The 20,120-nt window shown below is 43.6% G+C and overlaps 1 protein-coding gene across 5 annotated transcripts in view; it reads left to right on the top strand.

Moving 5' to 3' along the window:
• The window catches only part of RFFL (ring finger and FYVE like domain containing E3 ubiquitin protein ligase), a 97,665-nt gene that overhangs the window by 63,992 nt on the left and 13,553 nt on the right, over nucleotides 1–20,120 (top strand). For all 5 annotated transcript variants that reach the window (XM_077482292.1, XM_077482287.1, XM_077482288.1 and 2 more), the window contains 3 exons: nucleotides 2,020–2,361; nucleotides 10,339–10,416; nucleotides 17,147–17,357. In XM_077482292.1, coding sequence (XP_077338418.1) covers nucleotides 2,029–2,361; nucleotides 10,339–10,416; nucleotides 17,147–17,357 — 622 coding nt within the window. In that variant the 5' untranslated portion in view covers nucleotides 2,020–2,028. The remainder of the gene's footprint in view (nucleotides 1–2,019; nucleotides 2,362–10,338; nucleotides 10,417–17,146; nucleotides 17,358–20,120) is intronic.

Below are 20,120 nucleotides of genomic sequence, written 5' to 3'. Positions count from 1 at the left end.
TGCATACTACCAGAAGGCAAAACCAGGCTTCTACCATTCTGTGTCTTTTGACTGGATTTTCATGACCTATGGCATAGAAAATGGGAGGGGGGAGGGGTTCTCAGTGTCTGTAAACCACCAATGAGAACACTAGTGTCAAGGTTTATGGGGACTCTATATTTGACTGCTGTTCAGTGGCAGTAAATATGTTTGCTTTTGGGAAGAGAGGTAGGTAGAGCATAGTAGACATATTATGGCCGAACAGAGGCTATATCTCTCACAAAAGTGAGTACACCCCTCACATATTTGTAAATAATTTATTATATATTTTCATGATGCAACACTGAACAAATGACACTTTGCATTGTAGCAAAGTAGTGAGTGTACAGCTTGTATAACTGTAAATTTGCTGTCCCCTCAAAATAACTCAACACACATCCATTAATGTCTAAACTGCTGGCAACAAAAGTGAGTAAGCCCCTAATTGAAAATGTCAAAATTGGGCCCAATTAGCCATTTTCCCTCCCTGGTGTCATGTCACTCATTATTGTTACAAGGTCTCAAGTGTGAATGGGGAGCATATTTGTTAAATTTGGAATTGTCGCTCTCACTCTCATACTGGTCACTGGAAGTTCAACATGGCACCTTATGGCAAAGAACTCTGAGGATCTGAAAAAAAGAATTGTTCTACAAAAAGATGGCCTAGGCTATAAGAAAATTGCCAAGACCCTGAAACTGAGCTGCAGCATGGTGGACAAGACCATACAGCGATCTAACAGGACAGGTTCCACTCAGAACAGGTCTCGCCATGTTCGAACAAAGAAGTTGAGAGCACGTGCTCAGCATCCTATCCAGAGGTTGTCTTTGAGAAATGTATGAGTGCTGCTAGCGTTGCTGCAGAGGCTGAAGGGGGGGGAGGGGGGAGAGATCAGCCTGTTGGTGCTCAGCCCATACGCCGCTCACTACATCAAATTTGTCTGCATGGCTGTCATCCCAAAAGGAAGCCTCTTCTAAAGATTATGCATAAGAGATCCCGCGAACAGTTTGGTGAAGAAAAGCAGACTAAGGACATGGATTACTGGAACCATGTCCTGTGGTCGGACGAGACCAAGATAAACTTATTTGGTTCAGATGGTGTCAAGCGTGTGTGGCAGCAACCTGCTGAGGAGTACAAAGACAAGTGTGTCTTGCCTACAGTCAAGCATGGTGTTGGGAGAGTCATGGTCTGGGCCTGCATGAGTGCTGCTGGCACTGGGGAGCTACAGTTCATCGAGGGAACCATGAATGCCAATATGTATTGTGACATACTGAAGCAGGAGACTGGGCGACAGGGCAGTATTCCAACAACGACCCCAAACACCCCTCCAAGACTACCACTGCCTTGCTAAAGAAGCTGAGGGTAAAGGTGATGGACTGGCCAAGCATGTCTCCAGACCTAAACCCTATTGAGCATCTGTGGGGCATCCTCAAGTGGAAGGTGGAAGGTCTCTAACTTCCACCAGCTCTATGATGTCATCACGGAGGAGTGGAAAAGGACTCCGGTGGCAACCTGTGAAGCTCTGGTGAACTCCATCATGCCCAAGAGGGCTAAGGCAGTGCTGGAAAATGATGGTAGCCACACAAAATATTGACACTTTGGGCCCAATTTGGACGTTTTCACTTAGGGGTTTACTTTTGTTGCCAGCGGTTTAGACATGAATGGCTGTGTGTTGCGTTATTTTGAGGGGACGGCAAATTTACACTATTATACAAGCTGTACACTCTTCACATTGTAGCAAAGTGTAATTTCTTCAGTGTTGTCACATGAAAAGATATAATAAAATATTTACAAAAATGTGAGGGGTGTACACTTGTGAGATACTGTGTGTGTGTGTGTGTGTGTATAATATAAATCTATATATAAATATAAATTACCGTGGGCACTAAAAATCTGTAACATACAATTTTTAGGGTCGCCTATTAGATCTATAGATTGCCATGACAAGTGTGTGACTTTTAACACTGCTTCTTTTGTTAGCCAGTATATTTCTTTCTTTTCAGACTTCATGCATGGATTGCAGAAACATCTTCTGTGGATCATGTCTTCAGCAACTAAATGATGGCCTACCACTTTGTCAGGTGTGTCGGAGGATACGTTCCACTTCCTTTACCCGAGATGAGTTATTAAAGATAAAAGTAAAAGATCTTCGAGACTACTTGTCCATGAGAGACATACCCACTGACCTATGTCGTGAAAAAGAAGATTTAGTACAGCTTGTTTTGGGGCAGAGGCCCATGCCCTACCCAGATGTGACTATTGTTCCCCCAGTTTCATTTAGACATAGCAGCCACAGAGCAGGAAATGGCTCATCTCAGACACAGCCAACACAAGACATTCCAACGGTAAGTGGTTTAAGTTCGGTGCACTATAGTTCTTTTCTTGCGTGTACCTCTTTTTAGTTGCATTCAAACAGAAAATTATTTATCTATCTACTTATTTGGAAAGTTTGAACTGGCTGAATTTTTTTTGTGTAGCTGTGATTTTAACAATGTTTACTACCAATTTACTGATCTATTCTTGCATGCTTTTAATTTTACTGGTTGCTCATCAGTAAATGCTATATTGTTAAAAAGAATGGGTGGAATATAAAAAAAGCAGAAATTGGGTGGGATACCTATCAGTATTGCAAACTAGTCAAGATCTGGGATTGGCCCTGGAAATCCAGTAAAAACCCATAAAAATAGGTATGACTGTGTCTGGAGATGGCTGTCAAATGGATGGAATCTGCTCTTGCAGGTCTGATCCTGCACTTTTATTATGGAAATCCTGTGACCTTTAGGAAGCAGAGTATCTCGGCAAAGTCTTTACCCTATTATGTGTACAATTAGGCAACACTGTGTAAAGAAACTGCAACAGTAGCAATCTGCGTCCCTTCTAGGCTTCGAAGGTCAGCTATTATGATGCAGTTTGTAGTCCTTGAAAGGTTACAAGAGTGTGTCTCCATTTTAGTACCTATAATAACTTTTTTTTGTGATACACGTTGATGACCTCTCGAACCACAGAGACATCCGAGTGAATGATCATGGCTAATACTTTCTTTGTCACTCTGAACTGCTGTGATCATAGCAAACGCACAATACAACATTGTTCCAGCTTCCTTGATTTTGCTACTTCAGCCTGATGGCACTCATTTCATGCTTGGTAACCCATAAAGTCTAGCACTGAGCTGTTTGAATCTTGTTTACAAAGCTGCTTTGTCATTGTTTTGCTGTGAGCCATATCTTGGTTTTGAATAACGCACTTAATCAATGCTGAACTCCATGCAGAAATAAAAGGCACATAATAATTCAGCTCTAAAATCATTATTACAATACAGCCCAAGAAACGAATCAGTTGTGTTGCAGTACAAGGAGCATGCTAACATGAGGAGATGTGATAGATGGATGATCTCCTTCTCCTTTTTATTCTCCCCTCATGGGCTGGGAATGTGGGGACTTGAAAGTTACTGTCAGTGCTTGTAGTAAGATGTATCAAATTGGTTGCCTTTTTGTTTAAGGTAAATATGAAAGGATGCATAATGTCTGAAGGCTGTGGGTATCATTCTATGCACTTTGATAAAACTGCACTTTTTGTACTTGCCTGTAAAATCTATTTCTTGACGTACAGCACAGGACAGAGCCAGCTTTAATAAACATGGCTGCTGGGTTATGCAACACCTACAGATGAATGGACACTGGCAAGCAGAGACAGGAAGTCCTCTCCTATCTAACCCTGCCTCCCTAAGAGAGCATCAGTTTTGTAGAAAGCAATATTTCCCAGCAGAAGTGAGGGACCTGTGTCCCATGATGTACTTCAAGAAATAGATTTTACAGAGAAGTACAAAAATCCTTTTTTCTTTTTTGGACATCGTGGGACAGAGTAGGCTTTAATAAACATGACTACCTGGGGTGTTCCAAAGCACTGTTCACAAAAAAGAAAACAAAGCTACCACAACCAGGCCTAAAAAGCTACACAGCAGCCCACAAGACACCATGAACAAATTCAACATCCTCAGCAGCAGTTATATCCACCCTATAAAAACTTGTAAAAGTGTAAATCGAAGACCAGGTTAGGGCCCTGTTTACCTGAGGCCTGATGGATAGCCCAAAAGACCCCTATACGTCTGATAGTAAGCCATCGCACAATAGTGGATTTCTTTCCTTCAAGCCATAGGTTTGAGAAATTGGCTGCCGAATCCAACATGAATTGGTCAACTTAGTAGCCGGCTGACCTTTCCTCGGTCCTTCTGGAAGGACAAATGGCGAATGTGACTAACTGCAGCAGTCAATTTCAAATACACCTTTTATAGCCTGCACCATGTCCAATGTGTGAATGGCCCTTTCCACTGGCGACTCAGACCAGGGAAACAGAAGGCAAGGCAATGTGTAGATTAAGATAAAGTGTAAACTACCTTCGGCAAAAAAGACGGATGAGGATGAAGACCTACATTTTTATTTATTTTTAATTTTTTTTTTCATTTTGGAGTATCATAAACTGCACCCTGCAGGAAACGGCCCTCTAGTGTGATACTTTGCTGAGGTAATAGTGACCATGAAGATAACTTTCCGTGCCAGAAACACTAATGGGATTCTGGATTGGCTTAAATGGTGGTCTCTGGAAGCTGATATTGTCTCTGATGATAATACCGGGTCGAGATCTCCGAGGCAATCAAAACCTAACCGGGAAGCCATATGCATGACTCCTTGAATAAAGGCTTGTACCAGAGAATAGGACTCCATTGGCATCTTAAAAAATTATTGCCAAGGTCAGAATCTGCACCTTAATGGTTCTCCTGTGCCAGCTTCAAATCTACTCCAGAATGGAGGAAAGACAAAATGTGATCTAGAACATACCTGCGGGGATGGAATTTCACACCTGGCTATATAAGATTTCCAGGTCCTATGATAAATATTTCTGGAGGACTGCTCCCTGGCCCTCAACAGGGTGAGACTTACTATCTCAGACACTCCCCTATTTTTCAAGATTCTGGCCTCTGTGGCCAAGCCGCTCAAGCAAATGGTCATGAAGGGTGGCAAATCGGACCTTTGTTGCAGGAAGACCAGACGATCCAAAAGGGTCCATGGACTGTCCACCGGCAAGTTTATCCCTTTTGGAACTACCAAGCCTTACTGGGCAAAGTTGGTTTGACTGGTGTTCCCTTAACTTGGATCCTGCGCAAAAGACGCGGAATAAGCTGAATCCGAGGAAAGGCATATATTGGTGAGAAAGGAAAAGTGGGGGAAAACACTGCGCTATGACTAAATAAGAAAGCAGCTGCCAACACTTAAAACAAACAAAGTTCAACAATCAAAAAGAAAAAAATAGTGTAGCACTTCTATAATAGTGAGTGTGATCAACACGCACACAAAAAATTCTATATAAAGTAAATGGTCACATGGAGAAGTCCATAATTATATGAAACAAAGTCCAATTAGAATGGATAAACACTTCCGTGATGTAACTGGTGCAGAGATGGTTAGACCGCTTCAAGGAAGATAGGGGTCTTGCTAAACAGATATGCCCATGTAAATCAGCTTGTCTGTAGACATTAGAAAGGTAGATAAATACTCTTACCAACTGTGTTGGACTCACACGGTCATATGACGGTTGAGTCTGAAAGGCTTGGGGTCCCAACCTAGGACCAAAGGGTGGATCGATGTAGGTCCGTCAAACTGGTGAGGAAACTCCAACCAACTGTATACCAAGCGGTGTGTCTCACGGATGGAACATCGGGATGATTTCTTATCCAGCTCAAAACGTGGCACGATCAACGCAGGTACCCCGGTCACCCCAAAATGGGGTGGAAGATGTTATGGGTTTTAGGCCTTCAGCATTCAGGGTCTTACGACTCCATGGGAGGCTGAACATGGAGGTGTAAGTTCGGCAGGGGGGGATGTAGCAAACAACTTACTTACTAACTGCAATCAACCTTTTTTGGTCTGCTCCAGGCCATCTGTTGATTGCAGTTAGTAAGTAAGTTGTTTGCTACATCCCCCCTGCCGAACTTACACCTCCATGTTCAGCCTCCCATGGAGTCGGAAGACCCTGAATGCTGAAGGCCTAAAACCCATAACATCTTCCACCCCATTTTGGGGTGACCGGGGTACCTGCGTTGATCGTGCCACGTTTTGAGCTGGATAAGAAATCATCCCGATGTTCCATCCGTGAGACACACCGCTTGGTATACAGTTGGTTGGAGTTTCCTCACCAGTTTGACGGACCTACATCGATCCACCCTTTGGTCCTAGGTTGGGACCCCAAGCCTTTCAGACTCAACCGTCATATGACCGTGTGAGTCCAACACAGTTGGTAAGAGTATTTATCTACCTTTCTAATGTCTACAGACAAGCTGATTTACATGGGCATATCTGTTTAGCAAGACCCCTATCTTGCTTGAAGCGGTCTAACCATCTCTGCACCAGTTACATCACGGAAGTGTTTATCCATTCTAATTGGACTTTGTTTCATATAATTATGGACTTCTCCATGTGACCATTTACTTTATATAGAATTTTTTTGTGTGCGTGTTGATCACATTCACTATTATAGAAGCGCTACACTATTTTTTACTTTTTATATATTGGTGAGAACTGATGCCAATGTGTCACCAGGGCATCCATTGCCAAGCCTGCAGATCCCTAGTCTAGGACAAAAACCTCCCCAGCTTTGTACTGAATCTAGATCTGGTATTCCCCATCTTTGACAAAGTGCCCTGAACTGGAGGAACCACTCCCCTGGAAATAACCCCCGATGGCTGAGAATATCTGCTTGCCTATTTCCACTTCTGGAATGTGTACTGCAGACAAAACTGGGACATCAATCTGCCCAGGACAGAATAAGATCCACCTCTTCCTGAGCTGCACGACCTGGTGCCCCCATGGTGAGTGCCATATGCCACTGCCGTAGAATAGTCCAACTGAACTCTTACAGGAAGGCCCTGCAACTGTTCTGCCCAATGCAGAAGTATTGGGCAAATTTCCAGGGTTCCAGAATATTGATGGGCAGCAATCTTTCCTGTGGAGACCAAGTCCCCAGCACTGAAATTCCCCATCTCGACAGGCTAGCATTCCCTGAGGTGGCCACCAGGAACCCAGTGGTGGACACTTTGGAGCTGCAGATTCTACAAGAGGAAAACCATCTCTGATGAGGAGCTCATGAGTGCTTTGACCCTAAAACTTCACAGGCTCTGAATCCCCTGGAGAGGAATCTACCATCTGATCTTCAAGCTCCACATCCTCTGCCTTTCTCCACACCTACTCATTCCCTCTCCAACATTGGAGGGGAGCCAGGAGAAGGAGACTGTCTGTGCTTTATACCCCCTGACAAATGGAGGCAAACATCCTAGCAAGTTTTATTTTCTATACCTGCTAGCCGAGAGAGTCCTCCAATACATAAGATATCTCTTCAGTAGCCACCAGACCAAACACAGGGGCTCCGAACCACGTGCCATACCTGGCCTCTCAGTGAAAACCAAACCAGTGGAACTTTGTTCAGCATTCTCCAGACCTGACAATGGCAGATGTGCTCCCACTGCCAAGCTTCCTGTTAGCCCTTGTACACACCGGTAGGACATTCCGACGGAAAATGTCCGATCGAACCGTGTTGTCGGATAATCCGACCCTGTGTGGGCTCCATCGGTCTGTTTCTGTCTGAAAATCCGACCGACAAAGTTTTAGAGCTGGGCTATAAAATTTTCCGACTACATGATCCGATCGGACTTTGTCCAATCCTTTGTAGAGAATTCCGATCGGACAAAATGCCACACATGCTCAGATCAAATTCCTAGACCAAAGCTATTGGCTACTAGCCTGAACGTAGTCACGTCGTAACAAAATAACGTCATCGTGTTCTGAACGATCGGATGTTTTCCGACATCTTTGTCCGACCGTGTGTATACAACACCAGTTTCGGACAAAATCCATTGGACAAAATCCGATGGCTTTGGTTGTCGGAATGTCTGACCGTGTGTACAAAGGCTAAGACACAACAAGCATACTAAACAAACTGTTCTCATTTGGCCAGAATTGTGCAGCTCTAATTCCTACTAAGGCCTTACTAAATGGGGTGTGCTACATCGTACACCCATGGAGGGCTGTGTTTACCCACATGCAACACCTGTGCGTTCCTGTGCAGCCTCTGTGTCCCAATTGACATCAGTAGGATTGCTTGCATGGGATGCACGTCGTAAAATCTTTGCATCCCTGTGCAGCTAAACATGGCCTTGCTGTAGTATACCCTGCTCTGGAGAGACATCAGGGGTCTAAAAAGACCTCCTAATGTCGTGTGTGTGTGTGTGTGTGTGTGTGTGTGTGTTTTTGTTTTGTTTTGTTTTTTCCCCAAAAAGGAATAAAATCCCGTTCTCTGCAACCTGAGCTGCGCTGTATGTGAATGGAATAAGGAGTCTGTCTTGATTCATAAAATGAAACATTATTTCATTCACAAACTAACAATGGTAAACCGTTTACTATGTCAGTGATGAGAGAATGCAGGAAAGATCTGTAATGATCACTGGGTTGCATCCTTTCAGGAAAGGATGAGGGGGGGGTAAAATGCATGTACCAGCCCTTCTCCCCCCCCCCCCTCCTCCATGCCGACCAGGGGGGCCGCAAAGCACCTTGCCCACATGTTGAGGACAAGGGCCTCTTCCTGACGACAACCCTGGCTGTTAGTTGTCGGGTCTGCAGGCAGGGGGGTTATCGGAATCTTGAAGCCCCCTTTAACAAGGGGAGCTCGCAGGTCCCGCCCTCCCACCCTAAGTGAGTGAGGTAAAAAAGTGTCAAAACACATTGCATGTTTTTTAAAGTAATTTTATTAAGGCAGCTCCGTCGTCCCTTTCGATCTTCTGCCTCCTCTGCTGATGTCTGCTGCCTCTGCCGGTTCTTCTCCCTTCTGCGGGTCTTCTCTGCTGATGTCTTCTAGCCCTCTCCTGTCTTCTCTCTGTCAGCTGTTTTCTGCTTCTGCCGGGTCTTCTTCTGTCTTCTCTCTCCGTTCTTCTCCCGATGTTGACTCAGCGCTCTCTCCTGCTCTAATGCTGGATGCACGGCGTGCCACTACTTATATTGGCATGGGGCATGGTCACCAGAGGCATGCCTCTTATGACATTACCGCCCATCATGCCCTGGGCAGTGATGTCATAAGGGGCAGGGCCTCCAGGTGATGTCACACGGTGACCCCCACCCCATGCCAATATAAGTAGTGGCACACCGCATACCCAGCATTAGAGCGGAAGAGGGCATCGAATCAACTTTGGAAGAATGGAGGGTAAAGAACCAGCAAAAGAGCAAGAAGACAGCAGAGGAAACCCGGCAGAAGACAGAGGGCGAAGAAGTCGTAAGACGCCGGAGCTGCTTAATAAATTTACTTTAAAAACCTGTGTACCAATGTTTTTACTTTTGACACTTTTATTTTTTTATTTTTTTAGGTGAATGGGTAGGAATACAATGTACCACATATTCACAATTCACAAAGAGTGGGAGGCCGGGATCTGGGGGCCCCTTGTTAAATGGCCAGGGTTGATGGGAAGAGGCCCTTGTCCTCATCAACATGGGGACAAGGTGCTTTAGGGTGGGGGGGGCGCAGGGTCCCCTGCCCCCATGTTGAGGGCATGTGGCCTGGTATGGTTCAGGAGGGGGGTGCTCGCTTTCCTGACCTGCCAGGCTGTGTGCTCGCTCGGATAAGGGTCTGGTATGGATTTTTTTTTGGGGGGGGAGAACCCCACGCTGTTTTTTTCAGTGTGGGAGTTCCCCTTAAAAACCATACCAGACCGAAAGGCCTGGTATGTTCTTGGAGGGGGAACACATGCTGTGTTAGTTAATTTTTTTTTATTTGGCTTGAAGTTCCCCTTCAAGATCATCGGAGCACAAGTCTCATGCCAAAATCGGATCAGTCAAGACAGCGATCTGACTATGATCTGACTTCACTGATATATTCAATGGGCTGAAGTAGGATCAAAGTCGGACCAAAGTAGTGCAGGGAGCATTTTCAAGAGCCTAAACCTTTAGGCTGGTTTCACACTAGTGTGAAATGGATGTGGATTTCCCTGCATCTAATTTGCATAACAGGAGATTGTAACCAACTCTCAATGGAGTCGGTTCACACATCAATGTGGCTGCTGTGGAGCGAATTGCACAGGAGTCCTGTGCATCTTTGGCTCCATTTTTTTAGGTCTGAATTCAGGCAAATTCATGCCCGGACCGCTGCGGTGAGCCACATGCAATCTTAGTGTGAACCCACACTTTAAAGTAAACCTGCAATGGGGATTTTTCTCAAGCAACATTGACTTTTTTTTTTTTCTGCTTTGCACCTTTTACTTACATATTTTTCATACTTCTTCACTGCAGACAGACCAAAATGTATCCCCTAATGCAGATACCGGAACACAAGAACTGATAGAGGATCAGCAGGAAGATGAAACTGAGGTAACTTTACTTCTCTACTAAGACTGTCTACTATAATACTGTATCTTCTGACACTTTATCTGCACACTTTTTTTTTTTTTTTTTACTTTTCAAGCGCCATAATATTTGAAAGGTCAAAACTATGGAGTCAGGACTAATTCCAGATTCCCTCAGACTTTATAGTACTAATGAGATGCATTTTTCTCTAACCAGTCCCAATTCACCCAAAAACTAAAAAAGGGATCTTATATGTATAAAGGTAGGGATTCTGTGGTTGGTAACACTTGTAGGTGGATCTTCTGCCAGTTCCAGTCCATTACTGATGAGCGGGAAAATGGCATCGCCATTGTTTGATAACCAGGGCTCACCATCCCTGGAGAATCTACAAGGGATGGTGACTTTTTACTGCTTGTGTTACTGGCTTCCTAGTGAACAATACAAATTAATATATTTAAAATGAAATTTAGAGAGCTGAAGAATAACATGGCAGATCCATGGTTTTAGTGGGAAACAACCCAAAATCAAGTAAGCTGACAGCCTGGCAGGGAATTAGACCCTAATTTGCTCCATCCAAAACTAGAGTTCTCCTATTATTTCAACTCTAATGTGTAGCTATACGTTTTAAATTCCTTGCTACCCAGAGACCTAAACTCCCACTTAATACCAATCCTGATAAAATGACACAAGCTGTCACTCACAGCCATATCCTCATTACAGGTGGTCCCCAGGTTACAAACATGATGGGGTCTGTAGGTTTGTTCTTAAGTTGAATCTGTAAGGCCGCGTACACACGTGGGGACTGTTCGCCCAACTTTGTCCGTCAAACAGTTTCAGCAAACAGTCCGCTCAAAATTAGCATGGACGGACTTGCCCACACACGACGAACGAACAGTTTGCTGAAACCGTGCGCGATGACGTGAACGGCACGTACGATGGGACGGAAAATACGACGTCCTATACACTGCATTACAACTTTCAGCGTGTAAATCCTTTCTGAGCATGCGCGGAACTTAGTTTGACGAACAAGCCTACACACGAGGGGACTGTTCGCTGAAACCAAGTTTCAGCGGACAGTTTTTCGGAATTTCCGAAAAACTTTGTTCAGCAGACTGTTCGCTGAAACTGTCCGCTGAAAGCCCACACACGGGCGGACTGTCTGCCGAAACACTGTTCAGCGGACAAAGTTGGACGAACAGTCCCCGCGTGTGTACGCGGCCTAAGTCAGAACAGTGTAGCTCCAGCCAAAAAAAACATTTTCAAGCTTTTTGGATAGCATGCTGTCTGTGCCCCTGTTAAGGTTTCATCTCACTTTCTGTCCCAATGACAATTGGATAGTGAAAATTTTGGGTTGTTGTGGAAACAAGGATTGGTGATAAAGCATCGGTGAAGAGGAGACTAGTTTTTCCCATAACTCTTACAGGAGTGAATTTCCCTTCCTAGGGGTAGATTTCTTCTCACTTCCTGTTGTCTCCCTCTGTAAGTAGGAGTCATTTGTAAGTCGGATGTTGTCCAGAACAACGCACGTTTAGGAGATATTTTACAGTACCTATAGGTAAGTCTTATTATAGGCTTGCCTATCGGTACAAAGTATACAGGAGGGTATACAACCTCCTTTTTCAGTTGATTCTTACATTAATCCCCATCCATATCCAGTCTACTGTGCAGTAACTGGACAAAAGTAGAACCATCATGGAGCTGTAGATAATACAAATATATGTGCTTCTCAAACTGCTGATCGTTCAGTTCTCGGTCTGCTGCAAAGCAGTGAGTGGTGACAACACACTGAGAGCTGGAGCCAGTTGTTAATTAAAGCTGGCTCTATCTCCGGAAGATATGATTGAGAGCCCACCAGAGCCTGCAGCCACTCTGTAACATCAGCTGATGGCAAGCAATGGCGTAAATGACCTACAAGGAAACTATGGCCAAAAAAGCTCTATTAAGGCATGTCTTTGGAATACATGCATTTTGCCCAACATTGTATCCCTTTAAACATGCTGCAGGGTAAAAAAAAAAACAACAAAAAAAACTTGCTGTGCCAGAAATATTTTATGCTCCTAACTTCCTGTTTGATATTGCAACACAGCTCTGAATTCTTGGGCATGTGGTATTGGCTCTTCATACTTCATACTTCATTTTTGATAGATTACAAAGAATACAGACCTCCTTTTTTTTTTTTTTTTTGGTTATTCATTGGTGACAGATATGTTGAGATGATTTTCATGTTTGCAGAAATGCATATCTCTAAAGATTTGTTAATAACCCCAATTAACTGCAGTGGAATTCTCACATGTTGATTTTCTCCCACTTTTACAACTTGAAGTATTACACTTTAAGATAGATACAAGACTGCTTGAAGTCCTTTGACATGTTATATTCATTTTTTTACATTTTACATGGTTTCAAGATGTCTTATTGATGACAGCACCCTTGGTAATCTAATAAACATTCCAAGTTCTTCTGGCACTGCTGATTATACAGTTAATAATTTTAACATTCAGGGCTGTCATTAAAGTAGCACTGTCATGATGGAAGTATGGGGCTGACATTGCTGGCCTTTGAAGAAAATACTAGGTACTTGCTTGTGTCCTGGCTTAAAGAGGAACTGCAGTCTACTCACATAATTTGTAATAAAAACATCTTTGCCATTCTGAAGCTTCCCTCCAACCACTTTGCATATTTTATATATACTGTTATTCTGGACTTGCCAAATATGCTGCAGAAATCTCCCTCCACTGAGTGTGGTTGCATCCATTTTAACTGTGGGCAGTGGAAGCCGATGCCTATTCACTTCCTGGATTTACACACAGAGGCAAACCTCCAGCTCTGCAGCTCTCATTGACCCTCTTATGACTCATTCCCCCCTCCCTTCCTGGCAAACTCTCGCAAGAGAAAGACCTGTGCATGATGTCATAAGCCTAATCTTATGACCAGACAAGAAAGAGGAAGTGGGCTGTATAGGGTATTTACTGGCAGAAAAAAAAAATTACTATCCAAAGTTAAAAAAAAGGGCAGAAGATTTAATGGATGTAAAGATGAAAAAATGACTGAAGGTCCCCTTTAAGCACTTTGAGTCATAGCCCAAAAACACATATGCTGTAAATAAGTGTCAGAATTCCTTTTTTATATCTCTGTTCCGAGTCAGTGACTTTGATGCCAAAACGTTACCAGTTCCCTGTCTGCTATTCTGAAAAGGCGACTTCAGCAGAGTCAGTGTCCATGATTCTTACATGACCAAATCCCTTTTAACTGAGCCTGTTGCTTTGATTCATGCATGGTCAAAGCAAAGGTTCACTGTAATCTGCTTCTCAGCATCCGGAAGCAAATTACTGTATTTATTGTCGTATAACACTCACTTTTTCACCATGAAAATCGGGTGCAAATAGCGTGTGCGTGTTATATGCCAATACAAAAATGTACGTTCCCCCCCCCCCCCCTGAAACTTCCCTCTTAAAATGAATGTGCGTGTTATATGCCGATAATACGGTAACCATTTTAGATGAAGGATTTCCTGACCATTTGACTTGGAGCTGCTTTAGGACACAAGTTGTGAAACATTGGTTTAAAGTTTTATTTTAATAAAAAAAAGTGTTCTAAACCTGCTCTTTGCAGTACCTTTGCACAGAGCATCCCGATCCTGTTATTCTGCCTGCATAAAGACACTTTCTTGAAGCATCTTCCAGGACAGCCCATGAGACCTAGGGCTCCTCCTGCTAGGACAGGAAACGCAACCCCCACCAGATAAAAGGGGCGGTCCTCCAGGCCCATGTCAGTATTTTTTAAGGACCATAGGACGTACCTGTAAAACATATACCTAATACACATAACGCAAGACTTAACTGGTGGTGGGAATCCTCAGAAAAGGAGTTACCGGTAAGTCTAATTCAGATTTTCTATGGGGTCACCTGTATGGGCTCTGTCCCGAGCCACCCTGTCTGCATCTATTTGCCCCGTCCCTTATCACAGCATTTGATTGGCTCCCGCTGCGATCAATCTGCCCAGTGAGGGAAGGGAGCCACAACGAGTGCCGGTGCTCTTGTGCACTTTGCTGGATTTGGATTGGGGATCAGGTAAGTATTTGGGGGTGGGCTAGGGGTATCCTGCAGCATAAAAGGTTTTTTTTACCTTAATGCATATAATGCATAATGGTAAAAAAAAACCTTAAGGCTTTAGAGCCACTTTAATTCAAACACCCCTTGTCAGTACCCCTTAATGGTGTAAAATAATGCTTTGTTAAACTCCTTTTGAGTGCTTCTGATATTATAAAACCCTGTTGCACTATAAGTGCCTATTTTCTTTGATCTTTTCAATAAAATTCAAGTACAACAAAACAATGCCTTGTCCGTAGATACTCAAAGCTGTTTGATACATGAGATGTACACAAATTTTTCATCAAAATGTATTTGTTAGGGAGTGGGTTTGTCACACTGTGGAATCTTAATCTCCTTATTGGTAGGTTATACTGTTAGGTGGTAGAAGCCTTGTCTTTAATATAAGGGCAACTGAGCTTTTAGGTCTTAGAAAGCACATGACACATCCCATTGTTTCGTAAGTGTATGTTTAAATAGGAAGTTGTTGCTTGGCAGTCTTACCAGAAGTATAGGTTTCTCAAGAGCTGGTAATTCCAATGTTACTAAAATGGTTCATTCTTTCCTTTTTATTTATTATTTTTTTTTGTGGTGTTTATTTTTCAGAAGTATAATTTGTGTAGGCGTATGCCCTATATACAGTATGTAGCTGCAATTTACCAAAGCATAATGAAAATGCTGCAGTATTAGACACGCTCTGAAGAATCCATAAAGTGCTGTACATCCTTTAGTATTCCTTCAGAGAACGGAAGTGATGGTGCTTGCACCCAATATATGTACCTGTCAGACAGGTATTTTATTCATGTCTGCACTGAGGACAGGCGCATGACCAAGGAGTTGTGAACTAGGGGATGGAGGCACCTAATGGGGAACTAGTCTCCATTCCCCATCAGGTCTGCTTTACTTTTGATTGACATGGACAGTGGGCAGATCTATAGCTGCTATTCAGTCCAACAATGGCTTTGGAATCCACCAACTGTTGTGGGCCACTAATCACAGGCACCTCATGGGAAACCAAAACTAGTTCCCCACCAGGTCTGCGTTACGTTTGATTGACAGCACATGGCAGTGGATGGCTCTATAGCCACTATTCAGTCCAGCAGTGGCTTTGGAATCCACCCACTGTTGTGCACCATCAATCACAGGCACAGTGACTGACTTTTAGTTTTCAGGGGAGTGCAGCCTAATTGGGAACTCTGAGACTAGTTCCCCAGGCCTTTATTGCGTGTTTGACAGTGGATGGCAGTGTACGGATTCCAAAGCCACTATTGGACTGAATAGCAGTTATGGAATCTGGCCACTGCCATATGCTGTCAAAAACATGCAAGGCGGACCTAATTGGGATTAGTCTGAGTTCCCCATCAGGATATGCACACTGTCAGTTCAGTGTAACTTGCCACATTGATTGCCAGGACACGGGCGGCTTTCATCTTGGCAACCAATGACTCCTTCAACAAACTGATTCAAACATATTAGTAATTCACACAACACCCCTGTCCCCTGTATGCTAACTTTGAGTTGATCCAAGTTACCACCAGTTTGCATATCTGCAAATTGATGGTAATTCTTTTAGAATCTCTCGGCTTTAATGAACTAGGCACAGGTGATATTAAAGGAGCTATACTGCCAGACTAGTGACATTACTGCTTTATTGTAATCCCCTGCTTTTTTTTTTTTTTTTTTTCTTCTTAAAACTGAAAATCTGTTTCATTACAACAGCAGACATGTTGAGACTGTGCCCATTCATATCCGGTCTCCCCGTCTCACTAGCTAATCAAAACTTGGTAGTCTGGTGACCTCCTTCTCCAGGTGCATATAACCTCACCAAAAATGTGAACCAACTGTTAGATACCAGACCCTCAGGCAATTTCCTATCTTCAGAATTTTCTCACGACTGTTTTTGGCTTTGTGTGGCAATAGATCTGATTACACACGGCCAAAAACTGTCCTGAAATTATGATCTAACTTTCTAGCAATTATCACTTTTGTCTTGAAGCTGAATAATTTTTAGCAGCCGTGAGCCTAGGAGCAGCAGGAGAATTTACACTAGACACTAGAAATGGTAAGAATCCCAACTGTTCATTTCTGGGAAGAATTATTTTAACATTACAATCCTGGCATAACTACACTTTTGTTGAGGGAAAAAAAAAACATTTCCCTCTGGGTGATCTATGTACAAAGGAAGGATATTAAAAACTGTGTTGCAGATTCCTACCTTTTTGTTCTGAGGAAATAGCGGTTTGTGTCCATGTGTTGAGTGAATCTATGGGAGTGATTTTATAATTCAGCTGCTGCACCTGCTGGGTTCTGAGGAAAGTTGCAGTATCTGCATCCCTACAGATGTGATTAACCTTTTTATGAGTATCTGACCAAAAATGTAATTTTTGTTGCCAGGGATGCTCAAAATCTGATTTGTATCTTGGTGTAGACTTCTAGGAAAATCAGCAAGCCAATACAACCAGGCGTTCTGTACACCATATGTATACAGAACACCTCAAGGTAGCCATATTGCATTGTATTTTACAGAAATACAGCTCTACACATTGAAAAGGAAAGGTCATTTTAATACCATTCAATTACAATATGACTTGTGTCGCAATTGTATACACTATATTTTTTATTTAGCCCCCCAAAAGTTACCCTTTTAAATGTTCATTTTTTCCTAGTCCATAGATTCAGAAGAGATTCTGGTGCCAGGAAGAAGGGCCTCGCTTTCTGACATCAGCAACCCAGATGACATAGAATCCTTGTCTGTGCGTCAGCTGAAGGAGATTTTGGCCAGAAACTTTGTGAATTACAAGGGCTGCTGTGAAAAATGGGAGCTAATGGAGCGTGTAACTCGACTGTACCATGAACAGAAGGATCTTATACAAAAAGGTAGTTTAATCTACGAGTAAAACCTGTGCATTTTAATAAATAACATCATATTCGCTTAATAAGGCAGGACAATTCTTAATGATTTATACAAAAGGTATGGCTACTGTAGCCGCTATTTAGACTTAAAGGAGAGGTATGGGATTATAAGAAAAACATATACTCACTCCCATGACCAAGAAGTGACTGATCACACGACCACTGATTTCTTCATCCTGTCTGCTCCAGGCAGAGAGTAGCGATGGTCGGTAAGATGGTCTTGCTGGAGCTCTGAGCTGGGGAAACAGGTGAGGCTGGATCTGGCAGGTAGAGCCACCTGTCAATCAGCCTGGTGTATCCTTACATTGTCAGGATCCTTAGCCTGTCAAGGGCGTGTGTTTGTGTGTGTGTGTGTGTGTGTGTGTGTGTATACATACATACAGTATTCAGACCCCCCTTACATTTTTCACTTTGTTATATTGCAGCCATTTGCTAAAATCATTTGTTAATTTTTTTTTCCTCATTAACCACTTGAGATCCGCGCTATAGTCAATTGACGGCTACAGCGCGGATCTCCTTTTCCGGGACTACGTCTATTGACGTAGTCCCGTGTACGAGCGGCCTGCGCGGCGCGCTCTGTGATCGGTGAGTCCATGAGACTCGCCTGATCACCGATCCGTGCAAGGGGTCGATCCCGACCCCTTATCACGTGATCAGCTGTCAGCCAATGACAGCTGATCATGTGATATAACTGAGCCGGTAATCGGCTATTAAAGCTAAAAAAGCAGATCACCGGCGGCCGTGATCGGGACATCAGTCCCGATCACGGCCAGCCCTGCTAGCGACCACCTGCCCCCTGCCAGTGCCCACCTGCCCCCTGCAGTGCCCCACTTATTAAAAGTAAGTGCCCCCCGTCAGTGCCACCCAGCAGTGCCACCCACAGTGCCACCCAGCAGTGCCCACAATCTGCCTCAAAGGTGCTGCACCCCAGTGCCGCCCATCAGTGCCCAGCAGTGCCACCTATCAGAGCCACCTATCAGTGCCCATCAGTCCCATCTATCAGTGGTACCTATCAGTGCCCATCCGTGCCACCCATCCGTGCCATCTTATCTGTGCCCATCGGTGCCGCCTTATCTGTGCCTATTAGTGCCGCCTTAACTATGCCTATCAGTGCCCACCAGTGCAGCCTATCAGTGCCACCTAATCAGCGCACTTCAATGAAGGCGAAAAATTACGCGTTTGCAAAATTTTATAACAAACTATTAAAACATGATTTTTTATTTATTTTTTTTGCATCTTTTTTTGTTTGTTTAGCAAAAAATAAAACTCCGAGCTGTAATTAAATACCACCAAAAGAAAGCTCTATTTGTGGGAAAAAAATGATAAAAATTTCATTTGGGTACAGTGTTGTATAACCGCGCAATTGTCATTCAAAGTGCATCAGCGCTGAAAGCTGAAAATTGGTCTGGGACTGAGGGGGGTTTAAGTGCCCAGTAAGCAAGTGGTTAATGTACACACAGCACTCCATATTGATAGAAAAACACAGAATTGTTGACATTTTTGCAGATTTATTAAAAAAGAAAAACTGAAATATCACATGGTCCTAAGTATTCAGACCCTTTTCTGTGACACTCATATATTTAACTCAGGTGCTATCAATTTCTTCTGATCATCCTTGAGACTTGATTAGGAAAGCCACACACCTGTCTAATATATGACCTTACAGCTCACAGTGCATGTCAGAGCAAATGAGAATCATGAGGTCAAAGGAACTGCTTGAAGAGCTCAGACAGAATTGTGGCAAGGCACAGATGTGACCAAGGATACAAAATAAAATTCTGCTGCACTTAAGGTTCCTAAGAGCACAGTGGCCTCCATAATCCTTAAATGGAAGACGTTTGGGGCGACCAGAACCTTCCCTAGAGCTGGCCAAACTGAGCTATCAGGGGAGAAGAGCCTTTGTGAGAGAGGTAAAGAACCCAAAGATCACTGTGGCTGAGCTCCAGAGATAGTCGGGAGATGGGAGAAAGTTGTAGAAAGTCAACCATCACTGCAGCCCTCCACCAGTTGGGGCTTTATGGCAGAGTGGTCCAACGGAAGCCTCTCCTCAGTGCAAGACACATGAAAGCCTGCATGGAGTTTGCTAAAAAAAAAAAAAAAAAAAAAAAAAAAACCTGAAGGAAGGACTCAAAGATGGTGAGAAACAAGATTCTCTGGTCTGCGACCAAAATAGACATTTTTGGCTTTAATTCTAAGTGGTATGTGTGGAGAAAACCAGGCACTGCTCATCACCTGTCCAATACAGTCCCAACAGTGAAGCAGGGTGGTGGCAGCATCATGCCGTAGGGGTGTTTTTCAGCTGCAGGCATAGGACGACTGGTTGCAATCTAGGGAAAGATGAATGTGGCCAAGTACAGGGATATCCTGGACAAACTTTCTCCAGAGGGCTCAGGACCTCAGACTGGGCTGAAGGTTTACCTTCCAACAAGACAATGACCCTAAACACACAGCTAAAATAACGAAGGAGCGGCTTCACAACAACTCCGTGACTGTTCTTGAATGGCCCAGTGAGAGCCCTGACTTAAACCCAATTGAGCATCTCTAGAGAGACCTAAAAATGTCTGTCCACCAACGTTTACCATCCAACCTGACTGAACTGGAGAAGATCTGCAAGGAAGAATGGCAGAGGATCCCGAAAACCAGCTGTGAAAAACTTGTTGCATCTTTCCCAAAAAGAATCATGTCTGTATTAGATCAAAAGGGTGCTTCTACTAAATACTGAGCAAA

Source organism: Lithobates pipiens, unplaced genomic scaffold, assembly GCF_037356315.1.
Source record: "Lithobates pipiens isolate NorthernLeopardFrog02 unplaced genomic scaffold, aLitPip1_a1.2 Scaffold_16, whole genome shotgun sequence".
Classification (NCBI taxonomy): Eukaryota; Metazoa; Chordata; class Amphibia; order Anura; family Ranidae; genus Lithobates; species Lithobates pipiens.
This window is presented reverse-complemented; position numbering and strand designations above follow the sequence as displayed.